The 24,005-nt window shown below is 39.4% G+C and overlaps 1 protein-coding gene and 1 long non-coding RNA gene across 7 annotated transcripts in view; one reads left to right on the top strand and one right to left on the bottom strand.

Annotated features, from left to right (window-relative positions):
- The window catches only part of SHLD1 (shieldin complex subunit 1), a 57,243-nt gene that overhangs the window by 6,189 nt on the left and 27,049 nt on the right, over positions 1-24,005 (top strand). For 2 of the 6 annotated variants that reach the window (XM_081322531.1, XM_081322533.1), the window contains exon 2: positions 14,023-14,181. In XM_081322531.1, the coding sequence (XP_081178657.1) occupies positions 14,023-14,181 (159 nt within the window). Of the gene's footprint in view, positions 1-319; positions 582-13,129; positions 13,243-13,263; positions 14,182-24,005 lie in introns of those variants that run through there. The other 4 variants (XM_081322535.1, XM_081322534.1, XM_081322532.1 and 1 more) reach the window with 4 other exon arrangements.
- Positions 5,417-12,967, bottom strand: LOC308665010. The gene is made up of 3 exons (XR_014025799.1): positions 12,156-12,967; positions 9,616-9,758; positions 5,417-5,464 (listed from the first exon to the last, which is right to left on the bottom strand). It is a non-coding gene; the product is annotated as an uncharacterized lncRNA (long non-coding RNA).

Raw genomic sequence — 24,005 nt, 5'->3', positions numbered from 1 at the left:
CTCACTTCACAAATGTCTCGCTTAGCAACATAAATGCTGGGTTCAATTGTTGTAAGTCAAGGACTATCTGTACTGCAGTTTCTTTGCTCAACTGTAGGGGAAGAGAGGCTGCTTTATCTTCGATTGCCTCCCTGAGAAATATTTAATTCATATTGATTTTAGATTGCAGGCCACACTGGCTGAAGAATCCTGGGAGTTGAAGTCCACAAGCCATAAAAGGGCCAAGTTTGAAGACCCCTGATCTAGCTGATTGTGGCTTACAGTATTTCATGGGCCATTGTCATCCATAGTTAAGTGTGATACATGAATATAGGTTTCTCTTCCTCCTGCAGCTTTGTAAAGTGTCTTAGTTCTACAAGGTTGTTGTAGCTTATTTAATTTTTAAATGTTTATGCTCACTTTTGTTTGCATTATTTTTCCGGAGTCAGATTCTCTGAGCTAGGTCTATGCGTAAACTGCCTCTAGTCACCGTGAGTTGGGCAGCCATATAAATTTTCTTAATGATAAATTAATGGTGGTACACATTAATCCCCTTTTTATTGTTACTTTAGGACGATGTGACATACAAATAAATTTATGAGGTGAGGAGGGATTTTTGTCCCAATTATGAGACCTAATGGGAGCAATCTGTTCTCTTTTGGTTAGGCCTTTGGTGTGCTATATTTTAGTGAATGTAATCAGGAAGTAGGTGACAAAGTAGTAGGTGATGAGATGCCAGATATGTGTACTACAGTACATGGAAAGATTGAAAGGACTGGATATACTTAGCCTGGAAATCATGAAGAAATCATGAGAGGCAATATGATAGCCAAACACATCAGAAACATAGATTGCAGATGAAATATGGGGGGGGGGAATTATTCCCTACTTCTGCTTTAGAACTATGCACAGCCTTTCAGGGGCTGTTGAACTACAACTAATATGCTGCTTCATTGGCCACAAAGGGTAATATTCAAGGGGATTGGAATTCATATTACTCAATTGTTCTAGAGCACAAGTGTCAAACTCACCACGTCACGTGATGTGTCGCGACGTATCACAACTCTTTTTGCATTGTCGGCAATGGGGTGGGCGCGGCTTCGGTATGATGAAACTGGCCTGTGGGCTGGCAGTTTGACACCCCTGTTCTAGAGCTTAGGGTCTAATCACCCAACTCAAATTACAAGATTGGGGGTTCTGCTAATTTAAAGAGCCACTTTTGTGTAGTAGTTAAGGTACAAGGCTAAAAAGTGACAGACCATAGGTTCTAGTCAAAGCCAGCTGAGTGACTTTGCAACACTCCATCTATCTTAGTCCTAGGAGAGATGGTGGCAAATCACTTCTGGAAAACCTTGCCAAGGAACTGCAGATATTCATCCAGGCAGTCGCCAGGAGTCAACACTGACTCAAAAGCACAAAAAAGGTTTTTTTTAACTTGTGAAATTTTACAGAGAGATCCTGTAATGATTATCACATTTGGGAAACTGTAATGGTCATTTACATAACAATAGCACTTAGAATTATATACCACTCTGTAGTGCTTTACAGCACTCTCTGAACGGTTTACAACATCAGCATATTGCCCTGAACCATCTGGGTCCTTGTTTTACTTACCTTGGAAGGATGGAAGGCTGAGTCAACCTCAAGTCCCATCAGGATCGAACTCCTGACTGTGGGCAGAGTTTGCCTGTAATACTGCATTCTAACCACTGCGCCACTATGGTGCCACATTGTGAATACAGATATCAATATCTGAATATTCTGGAGGAATTATCTTCTTAGCTCAAAAACAGTCCTGGATTAACCATTAAGCAATATAAGCACATCCTTAAATCACCAATGAAAGGGAGCCACAGAATGTTTTTCCCCTAGCTATCATTCCTCTTGTTTTTTGACTGCTGCTTGACTTTAATCAATATTTTTTAATAATTGTCCTTATCTGCCCTGTTCAGCTTTAATCTGCAATGTTAAAAACATTGGCATGGTGAGTGACTAAAGTTAAAAAGCGGTTTGAAAGTGTCATCAGATATATTTGTTTCATGGCATGTGAATTTTGCTTTTGTCAAGGGACACCATCTTGTGCTGTACATAGGACATCTGGCCTAATCTGGCCTTGCCTAAAATAATATTAGCTGATTCATGTGTTTATTCAAACATTTATGTACTTATTAAGACCGTGAGGGGTTTATCTTAACATCTTTATCTTTAGCAGTGGAAAGAACAATGGCAACAAAATTGTCAAAGTTGAAAACGCCAAATCGAACTCCATCTTAGTTATAAAACCCAGGCCTGAGGCTCACAATGAACTGACTCATTGGCTGCACTAAGCCAAATTTGAATTTTGTTATCTTGATGGTGTCCCCTTGCCCCATTTCTTAAATTTAGAAGGGAGTTCAACAGAGTGTGCATTTTTTATGACCAGACTAAATTAGATTCTGAGAAATGAATGGATCAATGATACCGACTGTTTCCTGAATGTAATTTTCTGAAATAACTATTTTGACTGGAAATTGGTAAGAACCCTTAAGCCCTAACCCTTTCTCCCTGAGCTACTTTTCTGTCAAAATTGCTCGGGAGAGAGATTGTTTTTCATGGACAAAGGCTCATGTGGCTTCTTTCCTTTTTAGGCTTAACGCTAATTGGAGCAGATTCAGGTCTAATGCAGTGGATGTCATTATAGTTTACATCTGTAAAATGGTTTTAGTGCAGATGGTCAGGCTGTGTAATAATATGTGGGAATGACCTTAAGAGAAGAGGAAGACCCTCTGTGTGTGTGTGTGTGTGTGTGTGTGTGTGTGTGTCTGTGTTAAATGTCTCAGAAAGGACTGTCTAGTTTCTTGGACTGTAAAGGTGAAGGAGGAGAAATGTACTTTCAGCCTTGTAAGATTATGTCAAGGTAACTTTACCATAAAGGGAGAGCTAGTAGTTCTGGATGAAAAAAGATCAATATCCTCATGCCAATTATCAACATTTGTACTGATGTAACTTCATATCTGTGAACAAGAACCTATTAGGTAAAAGAGGTTGTTTCATGAATACCAGGAGAGGCTTTGGCTGAATTCACCCTTCATTAGGCAATGTGGTTTGTTATTGTCTTTGGTATAGTGCAATGTGCATGTCATGGTTTATATTAATCTCATAACATGAATAGGGCCTCCTTTGGATGATTAAAAAAACATGCTTAAAGCACACTGTAATTTTATTTTGTGACTTAATCTTTGAGTGACTATTTTAAAAAGCCTCCAATTACTTTATGTTTTCCCCTTCCTTGGAAAGTGGTTAGGAAATATATGGAAGTCAGATACATAGAACTTATGATCAATAAAGCTTGACTGAAGACTGTCATAAAAAAAAACTTTCTATTATGAGTGATTCCTGCTTATAACCCGTACACAGCCATTAACAATGATGACATCAGTAGGTTAAGAAGGTTTTAGAACTGATGTGGAGACATTATTGTCTTCATTTTAATGTACTTTTATTACTTGTTTCTTTTACCTCACTATGAAACACAAGATATTGTGTAGGGGAAAAAATCTAGCTCTCATATCTTGATATGTACATAGACAAACTGATGAGTCTTTGTTATTGAACTGTGAGTTAGCTAGTTGAGTATGTTATCTGTTATGACAGGGCTTTTCAACCTTTTCACCCATTGTACCACTTTTAGGATATGGCAACATCTGAGTACCATCAGTCACCTAGCAAGGTGTCAAAAACTTGATGACCCCCCCCCAAAAAGGAAAAAAGTGATGAAGTACAGGTAGTCCTCGACTTACAACAGTTTGCTTAGTGACTGAAGTTACAATGGCACTGAAAAAAGTGCCCCCCAAGCCACAGCTGAGCAAGACATCTGCCTGCCCGCCCAGTGGTGCTCTTCCTCCTATTCAAAGTTTTCATTGTTGTGAGCATTTCTGTTGAGGATTGGCAGCGGGGGTGTGGGGTGTGTGTGTGTTTGGTTTTTATTCCCTGTCTGCTGGGTGGTAAATCACAAGACCCTGGAGATGCTGCAACATTCCAGCTGATCAGCGCTTCTTCTGGGCTCAGAAGCGTCAGGATCAGCGCTGAGCTCCAGCTGGAGACTGGCACTGACTCTGGTGCTTCCACTGATCCCTGACAGCCCTGTAGCTCCAGCCATCTCTCGCTCAGGCTTGTGCAGTCCTGCCACCGGTTCAGCTCATTCCCCTCCCCTGCTACCACTTTTCTAGCCAAGTGCCACCAGTGGTACCCGTACCACTGGTTGAAAAGCCCTGTGTTATGAAGTCCGGCTTTTAAAATTGTGTTCTGCAGAACCTCAGGATTCAATAAGAACTTAATGGGGTTCCATGGGAGACTAAAGGTAAAAATAACAAGAATTTACTTATGCAGGCAGTGATTCTGGTGCTGCTTAAAAATTATTATCAGGTTTCATAGCCTAAAAAAAATTATACAGTATTATACAGGACAGTTCATCAATGTGATGAATAAACTCAATTTTTGTATTGCTGCTGTGAGCCTGCTTCTTTCGAGCTGTAGCTGAAACAATGGATTATTGTTTCTTTGTAGAGGCTGTGGCAATGCATCTCTGTTTCTTTTAGAAAATAAAGATCTTTTTTTTTAAATAACCAGTCCACCTATCTTTACTTGATAAACAGTACATTTGTTTTGATGGTCATATTTTTGATGGATTTGTTTTTGATGGTCATATTTTGATGTGAGATTTGCAAATGCTTCAGAAAGGAGACTTTTATTCATTCTGTTTATTTTGTTCTAAAGAAGGCAACCACGTTTCTTAGAAGGGGTATTTGTATGACAGCTGTTAAAGCAGACAGCTAATATGTTTCTCCTTGGCTTTGCCCAGAAGGATTGTTGAAATGTCAGAGTGATCTTTGCAATGTCAAATGAGGGGCCCTTTTAGATCATCAGCACTAACTTAGGTTTCTGCCAGCTCATCTGCTTGCTAATCCCAGATAAACATTTTGGCTGAGTTTTGTTTTTTAAAAAATATTGCTTGTTTTGCTTCTTCTATTCCCATTTACCTTAATGGCTAGAAATAATTGAAAAGGCAAATGGACAGGATGTAAACAAGTCATTGTTAGCTTACTGCATTTATTTACAACTGCTTTCAGCATTTCAAGCCTTGCAGTGTATTTAAATTAAAAATCACAAACTAGGTAAGTACTGAAGCTTAAGGCTTGAAAAATTATTAAAATTTAGGATTCTCTTTTATCTCATTCTTAGAGTGATAAACCCAAATTCTTTTTGGCCTGAATAAGCACAATTTATCAGTTGTTATTTCGTAGGGCTTACTGTGTTTCATTGAAAAATGAGATTTCAGTCTCTTTCTGGAAGTTCATTTGTCGTAAGATAAAGAGTATCCTTCTTCGTCCAGAAAGAACAATTTGGTTTTTTCTTGTTCCAGGCTCTTTTATATGGAAGCGGTTCTTACAAGGATTTTGACCTCACCTTTGTTCTCTAGATGTGGTAATTAGATCTCTGATGTAATCTGAAAACAGATATCGTGAAGTTAATTACTGAGTATCATGTGAAGGGTAGGTCAGCAGCTTTCTATAAAAAGAGTGGGGAAAACATTAGTCTCATAAAAGTAGTAAAAAAAATCTAATTGGTGATTGAAGGATAGATTTTGAGTACAATATTGGGATTGCTTAACACATAATTTCAAGTTAAAAGTGAATGCAAATGTAAAGTTTCCTCTTATGTAAAGTTATATCTTTAGATTTTCAATTATGTACAGCACATGTTTTCAGAAATACTAGGAAAAGCATTGCATCCCATTTTTTGGACACCACTTAAAAACTACAATGCATTGGAATGAAGCAGCCTAGTTCTGGCAGATAAAAATAGGTTACAGGTATATGTCACCTGTATTCTGATACATTTTGGGGTAGAAGTGAAATGTTAATTCTTCTAATACAGTACACCTATTTGTAGAATTGCTCCTTCAGAGAGAACCAGGATCTTTAGTACATTCATCCCAGCTGGAAATGTCAAGGATTCCTGACATGTAAGGAATGGAAGATTTGGGGTTACTTTTTCTGTAACGGCCCTCACTTTTTGAAATTAATGTCTTCTAGACTGGCAATAACTTTGGTGGGTTGTTTTTTTTGAAAACCTTGGAACTGTTTAGCAGGCTTTGGAGAGTTGATGTTCCTAACTGTCTATACAGATAGTCGTCGACTTACAACAGTTTGTATGTTACAACTGCACAGTTACAGCATCCCTATGATCAGGTGATCAAAATTCAGATGCGTGGCAAACTGGTTCATATTTCTGATCGTTGCTGTGTCACAAGGGGTCATGTGATCCCCTTTTGCGACCTTCTGACAAGCAAAGTCAACAGGGAAGCCAGATTTACCTAACGACCAGATTACTAACTTATCAACTGCAGTGCTTCACTTAACAACTGTGGCAGGAAAGGTCGTAAAATGGGGCCATACTTACTTAATAAACGTCTCACCTAACAACAGAAAGTTCGGGCTCAGTGGTGGTTGTAAGTTGAGGACTACCTGTAATACATTATATAATATGTCCTTGTATATTGTCTATCACTATTTAAGGGTATAGGTTGAATTTTTTTTTATTAAAGAGTTTTACAAAAACAAGATTTTACAATACATCCCAAAATCCCACCCACCCCAAACCACCCCCCTTCTCCCCCACTTCCCAGAGCTAAATAGAGGGTATAGTTATTGTGCCTTTTAAACGTTGTTATGTTCTGAGGATTGTAAACTGCCAACAGTTATACAGCTTTGGTGATATAGAAGTAAAATGAAATGATAAATTAAGGCCTAGTCAACAGTCCACCATTGCTCAGAATGATAAATTAAGGTCTAATCAACAGATACAACAGTCATTGGTCTCATTTGAGGGAAGAGCCTTGGTGGAGCAGTGGGCTAATGCCTCCTTAAGTAACACCAGCTGCCTGCAATTAGTGCAGGTTCTCATCCCACCAGGCTCAAGGTTGACTCAGCCTTCCATCCTTCCGAGGTAGGTAAAATGAGGACCCAGATTGTTGGGGGCAATAAGTTGACTTTGTAATAATGCCGCTTGGGTGTGTGTGTGAAAGCCCTAATAAGCAGGCATATACATAGAATGAAGGCTATTGCTAAGCACATTGATTTGTGCTTTAAATTGTAAGCCGCCCTGAGTCTTCGGAGAAGGGTGGGATATATATGGGATTTTTTTAAAAAAAAATGAGACTGCATATAGATGGGACACTGAACAACTGGCCCTGTGGTGTAGCCAGAACAAACTAGAGCTGAACATGCTTAAAACTGTAGAGATGAGAGTGGAGGAGCCCTCCTATTCTACCACCTCTTACTCTATTAGACAGCATAGTATTAACAATAGAGTCCTAGTCTTCAGGTTTTAGGGGGTCTGTAATCTCCCAGGATTTGAAATGGGACACCTAACATTAGAACCATAATTAAAAAGGCATAACAAAGAATGTTCTTCCTGCATCAACTCAGAAAGTTCAGAATGCCCCAGGAGCTCTTGATAGAGGAATGATTGAGTCTGTCATTTGTACTTCTGTAACTGTCTGATTTGGTCCAGCAACCAAACAGGACAGATACAAGCTCTCAATGGATAAAGTGGAAAATGAAAATATTGGCTATTGTTCTTTTATGCAAGGTTTAGGCCCAGGTAAACTGAATCAGGCCTCATGGACAAAGTATTGAACCAAAGTTTGTGCTATGCTTAATTTTGCAGTTTGGAATTGTACTTTTCTTAATATGATTTTACTAAGCTTGCTTGTTTCAAATATATTTAGAACATAAGGACTGGAACAGTAAGAAATAGGGAACTGAAAGTAGCTGGTGGATGCGGGTTCCAATGTACAGGGCATATGTGGAAAGTTATGTTCAGCAGAAGGTCAGGAGGAGGTCAGTAAGACGTCAGCAAAAGTCAGCGGACCATCTGACTACAGTCTTAGAACAAGAAAGGGTATAAACTAAGAGTTGGGTCTGGACCTGATTGATTTGCCATTGGCCTATAGCTGTCCTTTGGAATTTTCTATACCAGTGGACCTCATTGCAATGGGTTATTAATATAAGCGAAGTTGTGTTGTTATGCTTGCTATGTTCCAAATTATTAGCAAAATAAACCTCTGAATCTTAAAGTAAGAATTATTTTGTGCTGCTGTCTCTTGTCTTTTTCATTGGGTTTTTCCACGACAATAATTAGGACTGCAGAAAAAACAACTGCAACCAACCTGCCTTCTGTTGAGGACCTGTATATTGCACAGGTCAGAAAGAGAGCTGAGAAAGTATCTACAGACCCCCTCACATCCTGGACATACCGTATTTTCCAGCGTATAAGATGACTTTTTAACGCATGAAAATCTTCTCAAAAGTCGGGGGTCATCTTATACGCCCAGTCGCCTTATACGCCGGAAAATAGTAAATCCTCGGGAGCAGAGACGTTAGTGGAAACGGACAAATCCAGCGCTCAAGAATGGCGAAAGACGGCCTCCTCATAAATAAACCGACCAGCCCAACCGAGGCTGAGGCTCCAGCTTACCGGCGTCTTAGGGCAGCAGACCCCTTTTTTATTTTTTTTTTGGAAGGGAGCGGGAGTCAAGCGCATGCCGAGTCGCCAGCGCTCGGCGAGCACGAGAGCTCAAGGGAGTGCGGGAAGCCAGGCGGAGGCCGACCTGACATGTTTGCGTGGAGCTGAGCTTCACCTGACCCTGGGAATTCGACTTCAGGGCGTGGTGCCGTGGCCAGACCTACAGCAACACCAGCCCGGGAAGGCGCAGCTCGGGAATTGTGACAGGCAGACCGCAGCGGAAAACTGGCGCTGGGGCTTCAGCAACCCGGGGTCGCCCCTCCGCCCTGAAGTAGAAGGCGGCCTTTTGAAAAATAAATATTATAATATGTGCGGGGTTTTTCCCCTTTATTTCTTTTCCCCCTTTCTGTATACTCCAGCGATAACTTATGCAAGTGAAAGGAGGAAAAACCCCAAGTTTGCATTTTCTTGGAAAACTTTAGAAAAGCACAGCAAAATGCAGGGGAGGGTAAACGGGCTTCTCGATCTCAGTGCCACGCAGGGCTCCTTCTGGTTTCTAGTTACTTGGAAACTTGGGGCTTTCTTTGAGGGAATCTCAAACTTGCGGCGCAGGGCTGAGCCCGTTTCTTTCACCACCACCCCCCGCCCTCCGCCGCCCTGTTCATTAACTAACCTACGGAAAGAACCGCCTTCTTTCAGACCTGGTGCCTTCCCGAAGTGTTGGGCCACAATGCTCGTCGCTCCTGGCCGAAACAGCCAGCGCGTGTGGCTGAAGTAGAAGGGGGCGCCAAGGCGAGAGGAGACGAGGTTTAGGCGAGGCAGAGCAAAGCTGATCTCGAGGCCAAAAGCTCTTGATAAACCTTTACCTAATTGAGAAGGAGCCCTGACTTCCTACTTACCCGTATTTTCTGGCGTATAAGACTTTAACCCATGAAAATCATCTCAAAAGTTGGGGGGTCGTCTTATACGCTGGAAAATACGGTAAATGTTTCATTTCCTCCTCTCTGGACATTGCTACAGGGCATCACATGCCAAACAACTAGACACAAAGACAGTTTTTTCCCTTTTGCCATCACTCTGCTGAACACCTAATTCCCACAGTACCGTCTTATCTCTAAGTATATTTACCAATGTGGTATGACTGTATTATTATTATTATTCTCATCTTCTCTTATTGGTATCATTACCTTCTCTTATTGGTATCATTGTTATGATTATTATTACTAATCAGCAGGCTGGAGAGTGCTATTATATGAAGAAGAATGGAAATTCTGTAGGGGGAAAGAAAGATTGGCTGGAGTGTTGTCAAGAATAGGCAACTCGGGACTAGACATGCTCATTGGTGATGAAATACTGACCAGAAAGGAAGGGTGGAAGTATGTCCAATACACAGGGGAAGAATAGAATGAAAAACCTACCTAGAATGTTGAAAAGAAAGATTTCCGCATATTATGCTGAGGACCCATATACTGTGTTCTTGCATTTCCAAATAGGTGAGTAATTCAGACGTAATACATGAGAAGAACACATCCTAAACTGTTAGTAATAGATCTGTATTCCTGGAAAAAGAACAGTGTTCATCTGATGAGACCATCTGTTGATAGCTGTAAAGGTTCGATCTGTATTTTTAGGACAGCCATTAAAATACCTCTCTGGTAAGAGTCATGGTGACTTGCTGCATGAAATCCTTTGCTCGCAAATGATGATAATTGCTACTCCAACTAGGTTTTAGTGGTAGGAAATTTAATAAAATAAAGACTAATAAAATAAAAATAAACACTTTCTTCCAAGAATTTGATGCTTCTTCTTATACAATATTTTTAACTTTCCTTCTTAAGCACTTCCTATGGAATGTTTTTTTAAGAATAGCTTAAATTTAGCTAGATATAACCAAACTTTATCTCTGATGCACTTTTAATGGGTTACCTTTAAAGATGCTCCAGGGATTTTTTTGCCTTGAAATTTGTTCACAGAATAGCCAAATGTTGAAATGTGAAATATGACTTACTTACTTTCTTTTCTTTCTTTCTTTCTTTCTTTCTTTCTTTCTTTCTTTCTTTCTTTCTTTCTTTCTTTCTTTCTTTCTTTCTTTCTTTCTTTCTTTCTTTCTTTCTTTCTTTCTTTCTTTATTTCTCCCACCCTCTCTCTCCCTTTCCTCTCCTCTCCTCTCCTCTCCTCTCCTTTCCTTTCCTTTCCTTTCCTTTCCTTTCCTTTCCTTTCCTTTCCTTTCCTTTCCTTTCCTTTCCTTTCCTTTCCTTTCCTTTCCTTTCCTTTCCTTTCCTTTCCTTTCTTCCCACCTTTATTATTTTTACAAATAACTCAAGGCAGCAAACATATCCAACATATGTTTCCTCCTATTTTCCCCAGAACAACAATCCTGTGAGGTGGGTTGGGCTGAGAGAGAATGACTGACCCAAAATCACCCAGTTGGCTTTCATGGTTAAGGCGGAACTTGAACTCATGGTCTGCTTTCTAGATCTTAACAACAGTTTATAAAAAAAACACATAAACTTTTTATTAGTATAAATATTAGGAAAGTATAGAATTTTTTATTAAAATATTTGCTAATTGATACAATATGATTATTTACCACATGGCTACACCTCTGCAAGTTATCCTGCGGATTTACAAAACTGACACAAAACCACCAAAACAATTTGGCCTGTCCATAAATTGCTACCTTGCCCAATTCTTAAAAATCATACATATTTCGGAATATTAGAAGCTCTATGGGAAACTTCTGTTGTAACTTCCTGATTAGCATTAAGGATGGCCTTTGGATCTCTGGGGGAATGCCACTCCATTAGGCTGGAGCATGAGGTAAAAAAAACACTGAGTTTTGATTCCCTCTTCCTAATTTCACTTTTGTGGCATTCCTAACCTTCCAGCTCAGGACAAACAGTGGATTGGTTGGTTCTGCCTGAAGGAAGTAATCCTGCAGTACCCAAGTACCAAGCCCTAAAAGGCTTTATAGGTTATCATCGTACCTTGTAGTCATAAATTTACTGGAAGCCACCACAGCCATCACAAGACTTGTGTTATATGATAAAGATGCTATTCTTCCTACCCTCCAAAACCTCCCCAGAGGGTCACTACATTTCACATTGATTTTAGAAAAAAAAAGCCCAATTTGGAAAATTACATTAATCACAAAAGAGCCATTGCAAAAAGTTTGCTTCATCCTTCCTTATTAGATCATACACTGCATATGATATTTACAACTAAGAATGAGTGCCCGAGTACCGTATGTTATTTCCCTCTTCTCCATATTTTTTTTCCTCTTATGCTATGTCTTTGAGTTCATAAGTCTGAGATCAGGAACTATCAATGATTTATCTTTGTATTCCATTGGTTGGTTAATTGCTTGTTAATAGGCTGGCTGGCTGGTTTCTCTCCCTCTTGGAAATAAAAATATAATGTTATTAAATGGTTTAAGTAAGTATGAAAGCTATTATTCCATATGCAAGGTATATAAATCTTGTAGAATATTTTGCCCATCTTAAGAAGCTGATACAGTAATGAAAGATATTTAAATGCCAAAACGTTGGTTCAAGCCATTAGGGAGTCTGAGTGAAAAATCTCTTTTCCCCCCCCCCCTCCCATTTTATGTACAAAGAGCTAAACAGACTTGTACTGAAATACAATATGGGGATAGGACGGGGTCTCACCTGCTGCCTTTCAGATGCAGAACAAATCAGAGGCATAAAGCAGGTATTGTGGAATAGGCAGATCCGTTGTTCGGTTTTTGATTTTTCCTCCTCTTAGGGCTGGCCATGCCATGACTTCGTGGCGGAAAACGAAGGATGCAAACTTTAGACTTTCTAATGAAAAAAGATCTTTGGTAAAAATTTGCATTTTACTCACTAACTGTAGGGTGGAGATGGCTGAATATGTTTTATTTCCAGCCAGCGTATCTGTTTTTGATACTTAACGGGTTGTAATTTTCTTAGCTGAACATAAAGCATGTGCTTTGAATGGGATTGGGAAATCATTGCTTTCAGCTTTTCAAGAACGAATATACGAGTGATATATTCCAAACATGAAAAGCATTGGCTTTGTGGCTTGCTTGTTTGTTTGTACCCTGCCTTTATTCTTTTTGTAAATAACATAAGGGGGTGAAAACAGAGAGTATTCCTTCCTCCTCCTATTTCCCCAAAACAACAACCTTGTGAGATAGATAGATAGATAGATAGATAGATAGATAGATAGATAGATAGATAGATAGATAGATAGATAATCTTTATTGTCATTTTTAACTGTGGGCACAATGGCACACATTAAAAATGAAATGTAGTTGCTTGCTCTCAAAAGTGTACACATATATAACACACATTTAAACATACTATATACAAATGTATAAACCTACACCTTTACATATAAGCAACATATTAATACTAATCGCTGTCTATCTTGAATACGTAATGGGAGGAGGAAGCTTTAGAGTTCACAAGGTTGATGCTATATGGAACAAAACTGTGACTGAATCTGGATGTTCTGCTTTGGACACCACGGAGCCTCCTCCCAGAAGGTAACAAGGAAAACAGAGGATGTGTAGTGTCCCAGACAATCTTACGGACCCTGTTCAAGCAACGCTTCTGTGCTATGTCCTGGATGGAAGGGAGGGAACTGCCAATGATCTTTTCTGCCATCCTCACCACTCTCTGCACCACCTTCCTGTCTGAAGCAGGGATGCTTCTAAACCAGACTGTGATGCTGTATGACAGGATGCTCTCGATCGTCCCTCTGCAGAAAGTGGTAAGGATAGGGGAAGGAAGATGTGCTTTTCTCATGCAATGCAGAAAATGCAGGTGCTGCTGTGCCCGCTTCACCAGTGTCTCGCTGTTGAGCAACCAAGCCAGCCTACTTGTTAAATGCACACCCAAGAATTTGATGCTGGTAACCATCTCCACAGGTGAATCGTTAATGCACAGAGAAGTGTGGCTGTGCCTGCCTTTTCTGAAATGATCTCTTTCCAGTATTTATAACTAGGCTGTTTTCCTTACACCCGTTCACCAAATCCTCAACCTCCTTGTGGTAAACACCCTCATTGTCATCATGAATAATGTTTTGAAATGTGTTGGGCTGAGAGAGAGAGTGACTGGCCCAAAGTCAACCTATTGGCTTTCATGGCTAAAATGGTCTCATGGTCTCCCATTTTCTAGTCTGGTGCCTTAATTACTAGATCAAGTACAAATTTGCTATGATTTTAGGTGTTAGCACACACGAGTTCAATGTAAAATCCTACTGGTAGTAATGATTGGGAAATTAGATTAGGATAGTCAGACCAGATTTTCAAGGTGTTATCCTTAAAAGAAGTGTTTTGCAAGCCTTGCTCCTCTTGGTTTGATAATAGATATTGAACTTAGAGTTACAGATTTGCTAAATATCTGTCATCTTTTTTTGTGTGTCGAAAGTATTTTCAGTGCGATCTGTTTTCATCCGTGATGTTAGTGCATTCAAGCGCTTTGATACCAAACTGGGAAAATGAGATAAGACATTTCAAAATAAAGCAAAACTCTTTGGTCTCTGCTTCAGTGATGGAATGGAATGGAAGCGAAAGAGCCTCAAGTTCCCAGTCTCAAGAAAGCAGCCTGCTGGACTTGCCCGGTGACATAACTCCTGAAAACTTTCTATCGAAGCCAAACCCTGAGGAAGATGAGGCACTTGATTTAACGCTACCAGCAGTTGACACAGGTAAAAGCTGTTACAATTCTTGTTCTCGCTTATCACTGGTCTAGGCAAAGGAAGCGGCTTGTGCCTGCAAGTCCAGTGGGGGGAAAAAAATTCCAGTTAAAAGTAGGAACTCGTGGGCACATGTCACTATTTGCCTCATGAAGCATTGATCTCACAGGGGCTCTTAGTTCAGGCTTCAGATAGCAACATTATCCTGAATGATGTCGTCTTTCACAGACTCCTGCTCTGGCTGAGAGCAACCTTGTTTTTGCTGACTTTCAGCAGGCTTTTTTTTTAAAAAAAAATCTCTGTAATTCTATCATTTCTGTATTTCCCAGAAGGGACTGTTTTGCCTGTGTGCTCTGTCTGAGCAACTAATATTACTTTCAGTTTAAAAATGAATTTGGGGACGTAATTAAAAATGCCATCATTAAAAATGAATTTGGGGAGCCTTGGTGGAGCAGTGGGCTGATGCTTCCTTAAGTAACACCAGCTGCCTGCAATTAGTGCAGGTTCGTATCCCACCAGGCTCAAGGTTGACTCAGCCTTCCATCCTTCCGAGGTAGGTAAAATGAGGACCCAGATTGTTGGGGGCAATAAGCTGACTTTGTAATAATGCCGCTTGGGGGGGGCGAAAGCCCTAATAAGCAGGCATTTACATAGAATGAAGGCTACTGCTAAGCTTGTAAGCCGCCCTGAGTCTTCGGAGAAGGGCGGGATATAAATGTAATAAAAAAAAAAATTACACTTGGAAATTGGCAGAAGAATAAAACATATAAATGACCATATGCCATCTGAGCTATTTGCTTTTTTAAAAACAATAATGCTTTTTTTTTGAAAGCAGGGGTAGAATATTTTGATACTGGTTGGATTTCCACATCACGTAACTCCACTTTTAAAAAAAAAGACATTTCAACAGCTTGCTGTATATGAAGGCGAAATGTGCTTGATTTAGTCTCTGTCCTTGTTCACATCTGTGTTCACATCTTTTTCTTTTAAAAAAGATGAACAACCGCAATCTGCTGTCAACACTTCTGGATAAAGAAAATCTAGAGCCAACAATGGCTGAGTTCACACAGCACACAAAAGCAAAGGCGTATTTATTTTGTGACTTAATATATTGTGTAAACCCAGCTGTTGTAGTTTATAAACCATGGGCTATAAACCATGGGCTATGAGTATTAGTTATTTGTGGTTTATTCACTAAATCTTGGCTAAATAAACAAGAACATAGCCCATATGTCAACCTATAGCAGTCTTTCTCCAATCTGTTGGCCTTAGGGAATTGTGAAGTTGAAGTCCAATACACCATCCAAAAGGGAAGAAAGTGAGACTACAATACTACATTGGTGGGGCAGATTTTAAAGTCTCATTGCATTGCATTATGCAATGTTGCTTTACAATAAAAAAAAGTGTCCTGTGAATTGTTTGTTGTCTTCATGTTTATGTAGGCAGAGTAAATGACATATTTGCCTTCTGCCTCCTAAAATCCTAATATATGGTTTGTGAGTTGGGGTTATTACTGTTGTATTAGACCTCAGTTAGTCATAGAAGTTAAGATTATTGTGATAGGTTTTGTATAAAACCAACATGGCACTATAACTTTCCTCAAAATTGTTCTAGAGGTGAAATGCTTGGTATTAAAACAAAATTATTTTCTTTCTCTGTGCTCTACTGTTGACTCTTATAAATGATTCAGGTCTCTCTTGCCCACTTTCTTTATATCTGACTTTTATATTATGAATTGCTGCATCTGAGGACATTGTATTGTTAAAATGATTTCATATATTACGAAATTCCTTCACAAAGGGATTTCTCTATAGGAGCCAAGATGCTGCACCCTGTATCTTATGCTATTTAACACTAATAATCCTGTTTCCCTTCTTTAATTTGTATAATGTCTTTAAATTTTCCTTTAAATCTTGGACAGGCTCTTGCTTAAGCTGAGTTAGTTCTGAAATGTTATACGTAAGAAGAAATTTGTGACGTTTCTGCTCAGATCTCCGGTTGCAGATTCAGGAATCTGATTCCTTGCTCCAACATTAACAGAGATTTAGATTTCAAAACAATAGTAACAGAACAGAATAACAGAGTTGGAAGGGACCTTAGAGGTCTTCTAGTCCAGCCCTCTGCTCAAGCAGCGGACCCTATACCATTCCAGACAAGTGGCTGTCCAATCTCTTCTTAAAAGCCTCCAGAGATGGAGGGAGCATCTACAACTTCTGAAGCCATTCCACTGGTTAGGAAACTCCTTAGCTCTAGGTTGCTTCTCTCTTTGATTAGCTAAGAGGGGCGTTAGAATACTGTCTCTACCAGCACTTCTATTGAAGCTGTAACTGGTGCTAAAAGAATATATTTGTCAATATTTTTTGCCATAATTCTCTTGGAAAAGAAATAATTGGTAGACTAGAGCAAACAATTGCATTGCTTATCATTAGTGCTTTTTTTTCTGTTGCAAATGTGTAAACATCTAATAATCTTTTTAAAGTTTTTTTTTAACACGGCAGAAATGCTTTATTTTCTGGGGGGAAAAAAGTACTGGGACAGAGTTCCAGAGGAAGAAATGGTGGATTGAAGATCACTCTGCAGAGCTGACAACCATGGCAAAGAATGAAGAGCTGATGATGGGCTCTTCATGTCAGCTCTCCCAGATAAACCAGACATGAGACATGGCTAGGATTAATTTTATTATATTATAAGGCTACATTAACAGAATCCTGCAAGTCTGAAAATACAGACGCCCTGCCACCACTTAACTGTTTGAACCGTTAGGACATGTACTTCCTAAGTTTCTTTCTCTGACCATTAAGCCACTGGGGTCTCTTCCCTCTGTTGCCTGATTCTTTCCTAGGCAGCATTTTTTCCCCTCATTCCCCATGGTCATCCATACGTTTCATATCACTTCAGAATCTCACTGGACACGGAGAGGACGGAATATTGACTATATGCATGCCAAGCAGTTGCTCCTCCCCAGGAGACCACAAGACAGCAATTCCTGTTGGGTTTTGAGTATTGGGAGACCAGGAGAATAGACATCTTGTTCGTGACTGCAGTCAGCATCACTATGTTCACAAACTTCTTTTTTTAAAAAAATCATGTTCAGAAATTTCTTATTAACTACTTTTAAGCTATTACAGACCTTCGAATTCACAAGTTTGAAAACATCAGGTGAGTTTTCCTTCAATCCTTCATGGGGAAAAAATTAATCATAAGTTTAACAGTTAAAAAAAAATGGAAAAAAAAATAGAAAAAACTAAATAAGACTTTGATCCTAGTAAGTTATAAACAGATTAAGGACTTGATAAATTTGGAATAAGATTTTAGAATTAATTATAAGGAATCCTTCCTTTGGGAAATAGATTTGTTTGGACTTTAGCACAAAAGCACAGGTATAGTATAGATGGTACCTTGCTCAATAGTAGTAACTGTGAGAGGGATCTCGGAGTCCTAGTAGACAATCACTTCAATATGAGCCAGCAGTGTGCTGCGGCTGCCAAAAAAGCCAACACAGTGCTAGGCTGCATTAACAGAGGGATAGAATCAAGATCACGTGAAATACTAATACCACTTTACAATGCTTTGGTAAGGCCACACCTGGAATACTGCATACAGTTTTGGTCACCACGATGTAAAAAAGATGTTGAGATTCTAGAAAGGGTACAGAGAAGAGCAACAAAGATGATTAGAGGTCTGGAGACTAAAACATATAAGGAACAGTTGCTGGAATTGGGTATGTGTAGTATAATGAAGAGAAGGACGAGGGGTGACATGATAGCAGTGTTCCAATATCAAAGGAGCTGCCACAAAGAGGAGGGACTCAAGCTATTCTCCAAAGCACCTGAAAGCAGGACAAGAAGCAACGGATGGAAACTAGTCAAGGAGAGAAGCAACCGAGAACTAAGGAGAAACTTCCTGACAGAACAATTAACCAGTGGAACAACCTGCCTCCGGAAGTGGTGAATGCTCCAACACTGGAAGTTTTTAAGAAGAGACTGGACAGCCACTTGCCTGAAATGGTATAGGGTTTCCTGCCTGAGCAGGGGGTTGGACTAGATGACCTCCAAGGTCCCTTCCAACTTCTTCTTCTTCTTCTTCTTCTTCTTCTTCTTCTTCTTCTTCTTCTTCTTCTTCTTCTTCTTCTTCTTCTTCTTCTTCTTCTTCTTCTTCTTATTATTATTATTATTATTATTATTATTATTATTATTATTATTATTATTACTACAAAATAAAAATCAGAATTTTAAAAACTGGACACTAGAGGGAACTAAAGATGTTAGTTAAAGGAGGAAACTATTCAAGCCTGATTAATCTTTAAATCCCTACCTCCCACCCGCCTTCCCAAGCCCAAATAAGTACATCCTGTGAACAGGGCCACTGACTCGGGAGATCTTACGCTCAGACATATTATTTTTGTTGGAGCATAATATAAGGGCATTAAAATCATTAGCTAATGATCCTCTGTTTTTTTGCTTAGTGTATTTGTGGCTAGCTGATTCTGCTGTTTAGACTGAAGACTTGTTTAGCAGCTCACCTGCTGCTGATTGTGATGGCGAGTTAAAAAAGCAGGCACAGGAATTTCTTTATTGCAAAAATAGTGGTAAATTGTTTGAAGAGGAAGAGTTTCTATTCAAGAAACTTGCAAACTGATTCTCTTTGGAACTATGGAGTTCAATAGATGTGAGTACAGTATTCAACAGTAAATTCTATCACCAAGCAATTTTTGAGTCTGCAGGACAGGTCAGTGATGCTCAGAATAGCTAATGCAGACGAGAGGAATCTTCATGAATATAAGCAAGTTGTAAGTGTGATTAATGGGTGTAAACTGCAACAGTTTTGGTGCTTGTCTAATGCCATTATTGGTTTCAACAAACATGATACGACATTAGCCAATTCTCAGCGGTATTATTGGAATATTACTGGAGCAGATAAATAGTTATTATGTGTATCTTCTTGGATTTCCACTCCATTAGTTTGTTTTAATAAATTAATGAGACTATTGATTATATTCTGATCTGTAAACAAAAAAAGTCCAATGCTATGAATTGTTTAAAGATACAGCTGTTAGAAACAATCAGATTGAAAGATAATTAGCTAGCATTGTTCTCTCAAAAGTGTTCATAAAATTGCCTTGGTTTGGAAGAAATCTGACTTTCCTGTTTTAGGAACCAGCAAATTCATAGAGACAAATTCTTATTTATTTATTTTTTCAATGTGTGATGGCTGTGTTCACATCACAAGCTGAACTTAGAAACTTGGTTTTTAATCAGCCATGTTGTAAAAATGGTTAAATGTAAAGAAGCTTCCACTAGGGGGCTGCCAAAGAATTGTTTATACCACACAATATTTTGGTTTTCCAGATTCCTGTGTAAGGAGCAGCAGTAGTAGGCTTTGCATGAAGAATCTGCGATGTATTTCTGCAGCATTCTGAAATCTGTCACATTTTTCAATATACTGCCTTCCAGGTGTAATGGTGTTTAGATTTGATATTCTAATATTTTTAGGATTAAAAACTTTTGTTGGAAACTGACTTTTCCAGATTAAACATTAAATCTATATTTATCGCTATTTTTTATATGTTGCATACTGTATATCTTGATTACCATGTGCACAAATGGTAAGGATATGGTATCTCTCTCTCTCTCTCTCTCTCTCTCTCTCTCTCTCTCTCTCTCTCTCTCTCTCTCTCTCTCTCACACACACACACACACACACACACACACACACACACACACACACACCTTATCCAGGATATGTTCCCAAACCTTCAGATCTTCCAACAGTGTACCCACTGAGTCCCTTGCTGCCATCATTATCAAAAAATTATAATTGGAGCCTGGGTATTTGTGTCTGAAGTGAGATATCTTGATTTGTTTGATGATCCATTTGTTCATTTCCTTGGCTATCCGTAGTATTTTCAGAAATCTCCATTACCAAATTTCAAGTTTCAACTCTCTTTCTACTCTGCTTCTTTAAAGTCCAGGTTTTGCTTCTATACAATGTCATGGGGAAAACCATTGTCTTCATGATTCTAATCTTTGTAGGTATAGACTTATCCCAACACAGGAATATCTTTTCCACGGCCATCATGGCAGTTCTACCAAGTGCTAATCTGTGGAACGTATCTTGATTGCTGGTTCCTTCACCGTTGATTGTTGATTCTAAAAGGCAGAAGCTGTCTACCACTTCAGTATCTTTGTAGCCAGCTTTATAGCTGATTGATGTACCTGTTGTCTTTAGTTGGTCATCTTTGTTATTGATTCTTTTTTTTTCTCACTCTGCTCCTTGATTTTCATTAATAGCCACCAGATCAGTGCCATCTAGTTGTTTTGGAACTGCTGGTGAGACCGTTAAAAGTCGTTGGCGCTGTTTGAATTTGTTCTACCAGCAGCAAGATCTGACTGCTGGCCTAGTGATGGATTGTATTGCAAATCAGGGCTGTTTCCAGAGGAGGCAGAGGAGGAGAGGACCTGGAGCTTATGGAGCGAAGGAACTGGATGAGGCTGTCGGCAGGCCCAAAGGAAGAGAGAGAGGCTTTTGGAGGAGTTGGTGGTGGCGGCAGCAGCGTGTTCCAGGGGTGAAAAGAAGCAAGGCCTCTTTAAGCAAAAGGTGGAAGAGTCAGGATCAGAAAAAGGAAAGAATACAAGCTAACATGAGGGCTAATCCACATGGAGCCCCATTTCCATCTGTCCTGTTTGCCATCGTTCACTCCCTAGAGACTAAAATGGACAATGTGAAATTTGAGCGGGCCCCGAACAAGGAGTATATATTGGAGGTGGTGACCCTTTGAGAGCTGTATGCAACGAAATTTCATTTTGATGTATGCCGATTGGTGTACATTCAAAGTGACAATAAAGTTATCATTATCTGCATAGTACAAAGTTTTTGATGATTCTTCCTATGCCCATCTTCTTTCAGGGCAACTATTTCCAGTAAATATTGATTATAAAGTTTGACTAGGAGAGCATTCAGCCTTGTCCCACTCCTTTGCCACTCTGCTCACCATGTTCCGTTAGGACTGTGGCTTCTTGTACTTTGTATAGTACGAGACAGTGAGATTCCATTTTAACTAAGCATATTCCATAATAATCAACAGAACTGAAGGGCTTTCTGTTATCAGTGAAGCACGTAGTGACTTTCTTTGGCTTTCTCAATTATTAGCCTTGCATGAGCAATAATGGCTTGTGTTCCTTGGCCTTTTTAAAGCCAGCTAGAACATCTGGCATTTCTTTTTCTATGGAGGTGTCTAATCTGAATTGGATCATCCTAAGCATTGTTTTGATAGTACATTAAATTAAGCTTATTATATGATAATTTAAACAGTCTGTTAAGTGTCCTTTGGTGTTGACATATAGACTGACTTCTTATCTGTTGGCTGCTGTGTCATCCTCCAGATTTACTATTATAGTTTGGTTAGACTACCCTTACAGATTTTTCTGTTACCTGCCGTATTCCATAATAAATATCCCACTAATTCCTGTAGCCTTTCAACTGGTAATGGCCACATTGCAGATAATTTCATATTCTAGTGCTAGGGATTCTTGTAAGTAGAGGGTAACTTCTAAGATTGATGCTGACATCTTTATGTGATGTTCTGCATATGTTCAACAATATGTTCTCTTATTAAGTTTCACTGCTTTTTATTTCATTTTCTCTGCTTATATTCAGTTCCATCATAATGAATGAGTTCTGTTCTGTAGAACTGACCATGCAGAAAGAAAGAGAACTGTTGAAAAACTCTGACTAATCTGCTGCATAGTGATTGCTTCTTTTTTGCCCACAGAGCACTTCTGGATAATACCATGATTAAATTATTTTGAAAAGTCTGTAATTCTTAACAAGATTGTGCTCCCCCACCTTTATCCCAGCATAAAGCATTCAACAGTATGGCTTTTTTCAATTAGTGTTTTCAAATATTTTGGAATTTAACTCCTCCACTGTTGCCAACTACTAGGGAAGGCTACGGTGAGGGGAAAAAAATGATTTGATCCCCTGCTGATTTTGTATACAAACGATCAGTCTATAATTGTAATGGTAGATTTATTTTAACAGTGAGAGACAGAATAACAACAACAAAAAATCCAGAAAAACGCATTTCAAAAAAGTTGTAAATTGATTTGCATTTTAATGAGTGAAATAAATATTTGATCCCCTATCAATCAGCAAGATTTCTGGCTCCGAGGTGTCTTTTTTACAGGTAATGAGCTGAGTTTAGGAGCACTTTCTTAAAGGGAGTGCTCTTAATCTCAACTTGTTACCTGTATAAGAGACACCTGTCCACAGAAGCAATCAATCAGATTCCAAACTCTCCACCATGGCCAAGACCAAAGAGCTATCCAAGGATGTCAGGGACAGGATTGTAGACCTACACAAGGCTGGAATGGGCTACTATTGACTATTGCCAAGCAGCTTGGTGGGAAGGTGACAACAGTTGGTGCGATTATTCACAAATGGAAGATTCACAAAATAACTGTCAATCTCCCTCGGTCTGGGGCTTCATGCAAGATCTCACCTTGTGGATTTTCAATGATCATGAGAACGGTGAGGAATCAGCCCAGAACTACATGGGAGGATCTTGTTAGTGATCTCAAGGCAGCGGGGACCATAGTCACCAAGAAAACAATTGGCAACACATTACACCGTGAAGGACTGAAATCCTGCAGTGCCCGTAAGGCCCCCCTGCTCAAGAAAGTACATGTACAGGCCCGTCTGAAGTTTGCCAATGAACATCTGAATGATTCAGAGGAGAACTGAGTGAAAGTGTTGTAGTCAGATGAGACCAAAATTGATCTCTTTGACATAAATTCAACTCGCCGTGTTTGGAGGAAGAGGAATGCTGTCTATGACCCCAAGAACATCATCCCCAATGTCAAACATGGAGGTGGAAACATTATGCTTTGGGGGTGTTTTTCTGCTAAGGGGACAGAACAACTTCACCACATCAAAGGGACGATGGACTGGGCATATAGCATCAAATCTTGGGTGAGAATCTCCTTTCTTCAGCTAGGGCATTGAAAATGGGTCATGGATGGGTATTCCAGCATGGCAATGACCCAAAACACCCAGCCAAGACAACAAAGGAGTGGCTCAAGAAGAAGCACATTAAGGTCCTGGAGTGGCCTAGTCAGTCTCCAGACCTTAATCCCATAGAAAATCTGTGGAGGGAGCTGCCAAACGTCAGCCTCGAAACCTTAATGACTTGGAGAGGATCTGCAAAGAGGAGTGGGACAAAATCCCTCCTGAGATGTAGTCAAACCTGGTGGCCAACTACAAGAAACGTCTGACCTCTGTGATTGCCAACAAGGGTTTTGCCACCAAATACTAGGTCATGTTTTGCGAAGAGGTAAAATACTTATTTCACTCATTAAAATGCAAATCAATTTCTAACTTTTTCAAAATGCATTTTTCTGGATTTTGTTGTTGTTATTCTGTCTCCCGCTGTTAAAATAAATCTACCACTAAAATTATAGACTGCTCATTTATTTGTCAGTGGGCAAACGTACAAAATCGGCAAGGGATCAAATAATTTTTTTCCTCACTGTTATGTCCAAAAATATTCTGCTTGCAACCCATGTGCTAATTGAACATCTTCTTCCCCATTTTCTTTCATTACCCTTGTACCTGGTACAAAAATTGGAGCTTAGGTAAGTAGCCTACCTGTCCCAGATTCTTTGAGAATTTTCCTTTAATAATTTTTGTAGCCCAAAGACAAAACAGTTTACACGTATGCTAGTTTAAGAAATATTAGGGGCCTTAGGTAACCAGTCTGGGCTAAAATTTCAAAGAACTTCTACAGTTAAGCTTACAAAATGTTCTTGTTGGAGAAGAAATTCATTTATATTTATGTA

This window comes from Vipera berus, assembly GCF_964194415.1.
Source record: "Vipera berus genome assembly, chromosome: 1".
NCBI classification, from domain to species: domain Eukaryota; kingdom Metazoa; phylum Chordata; class Lepidosauria; order Squamata; family Viperidae; genus Vipera; species Vipera berus.
Note: the sequence above shows the minus strand (reverse complement) of the source record. Positions and strands in the feature narration are given on the sequence as shown.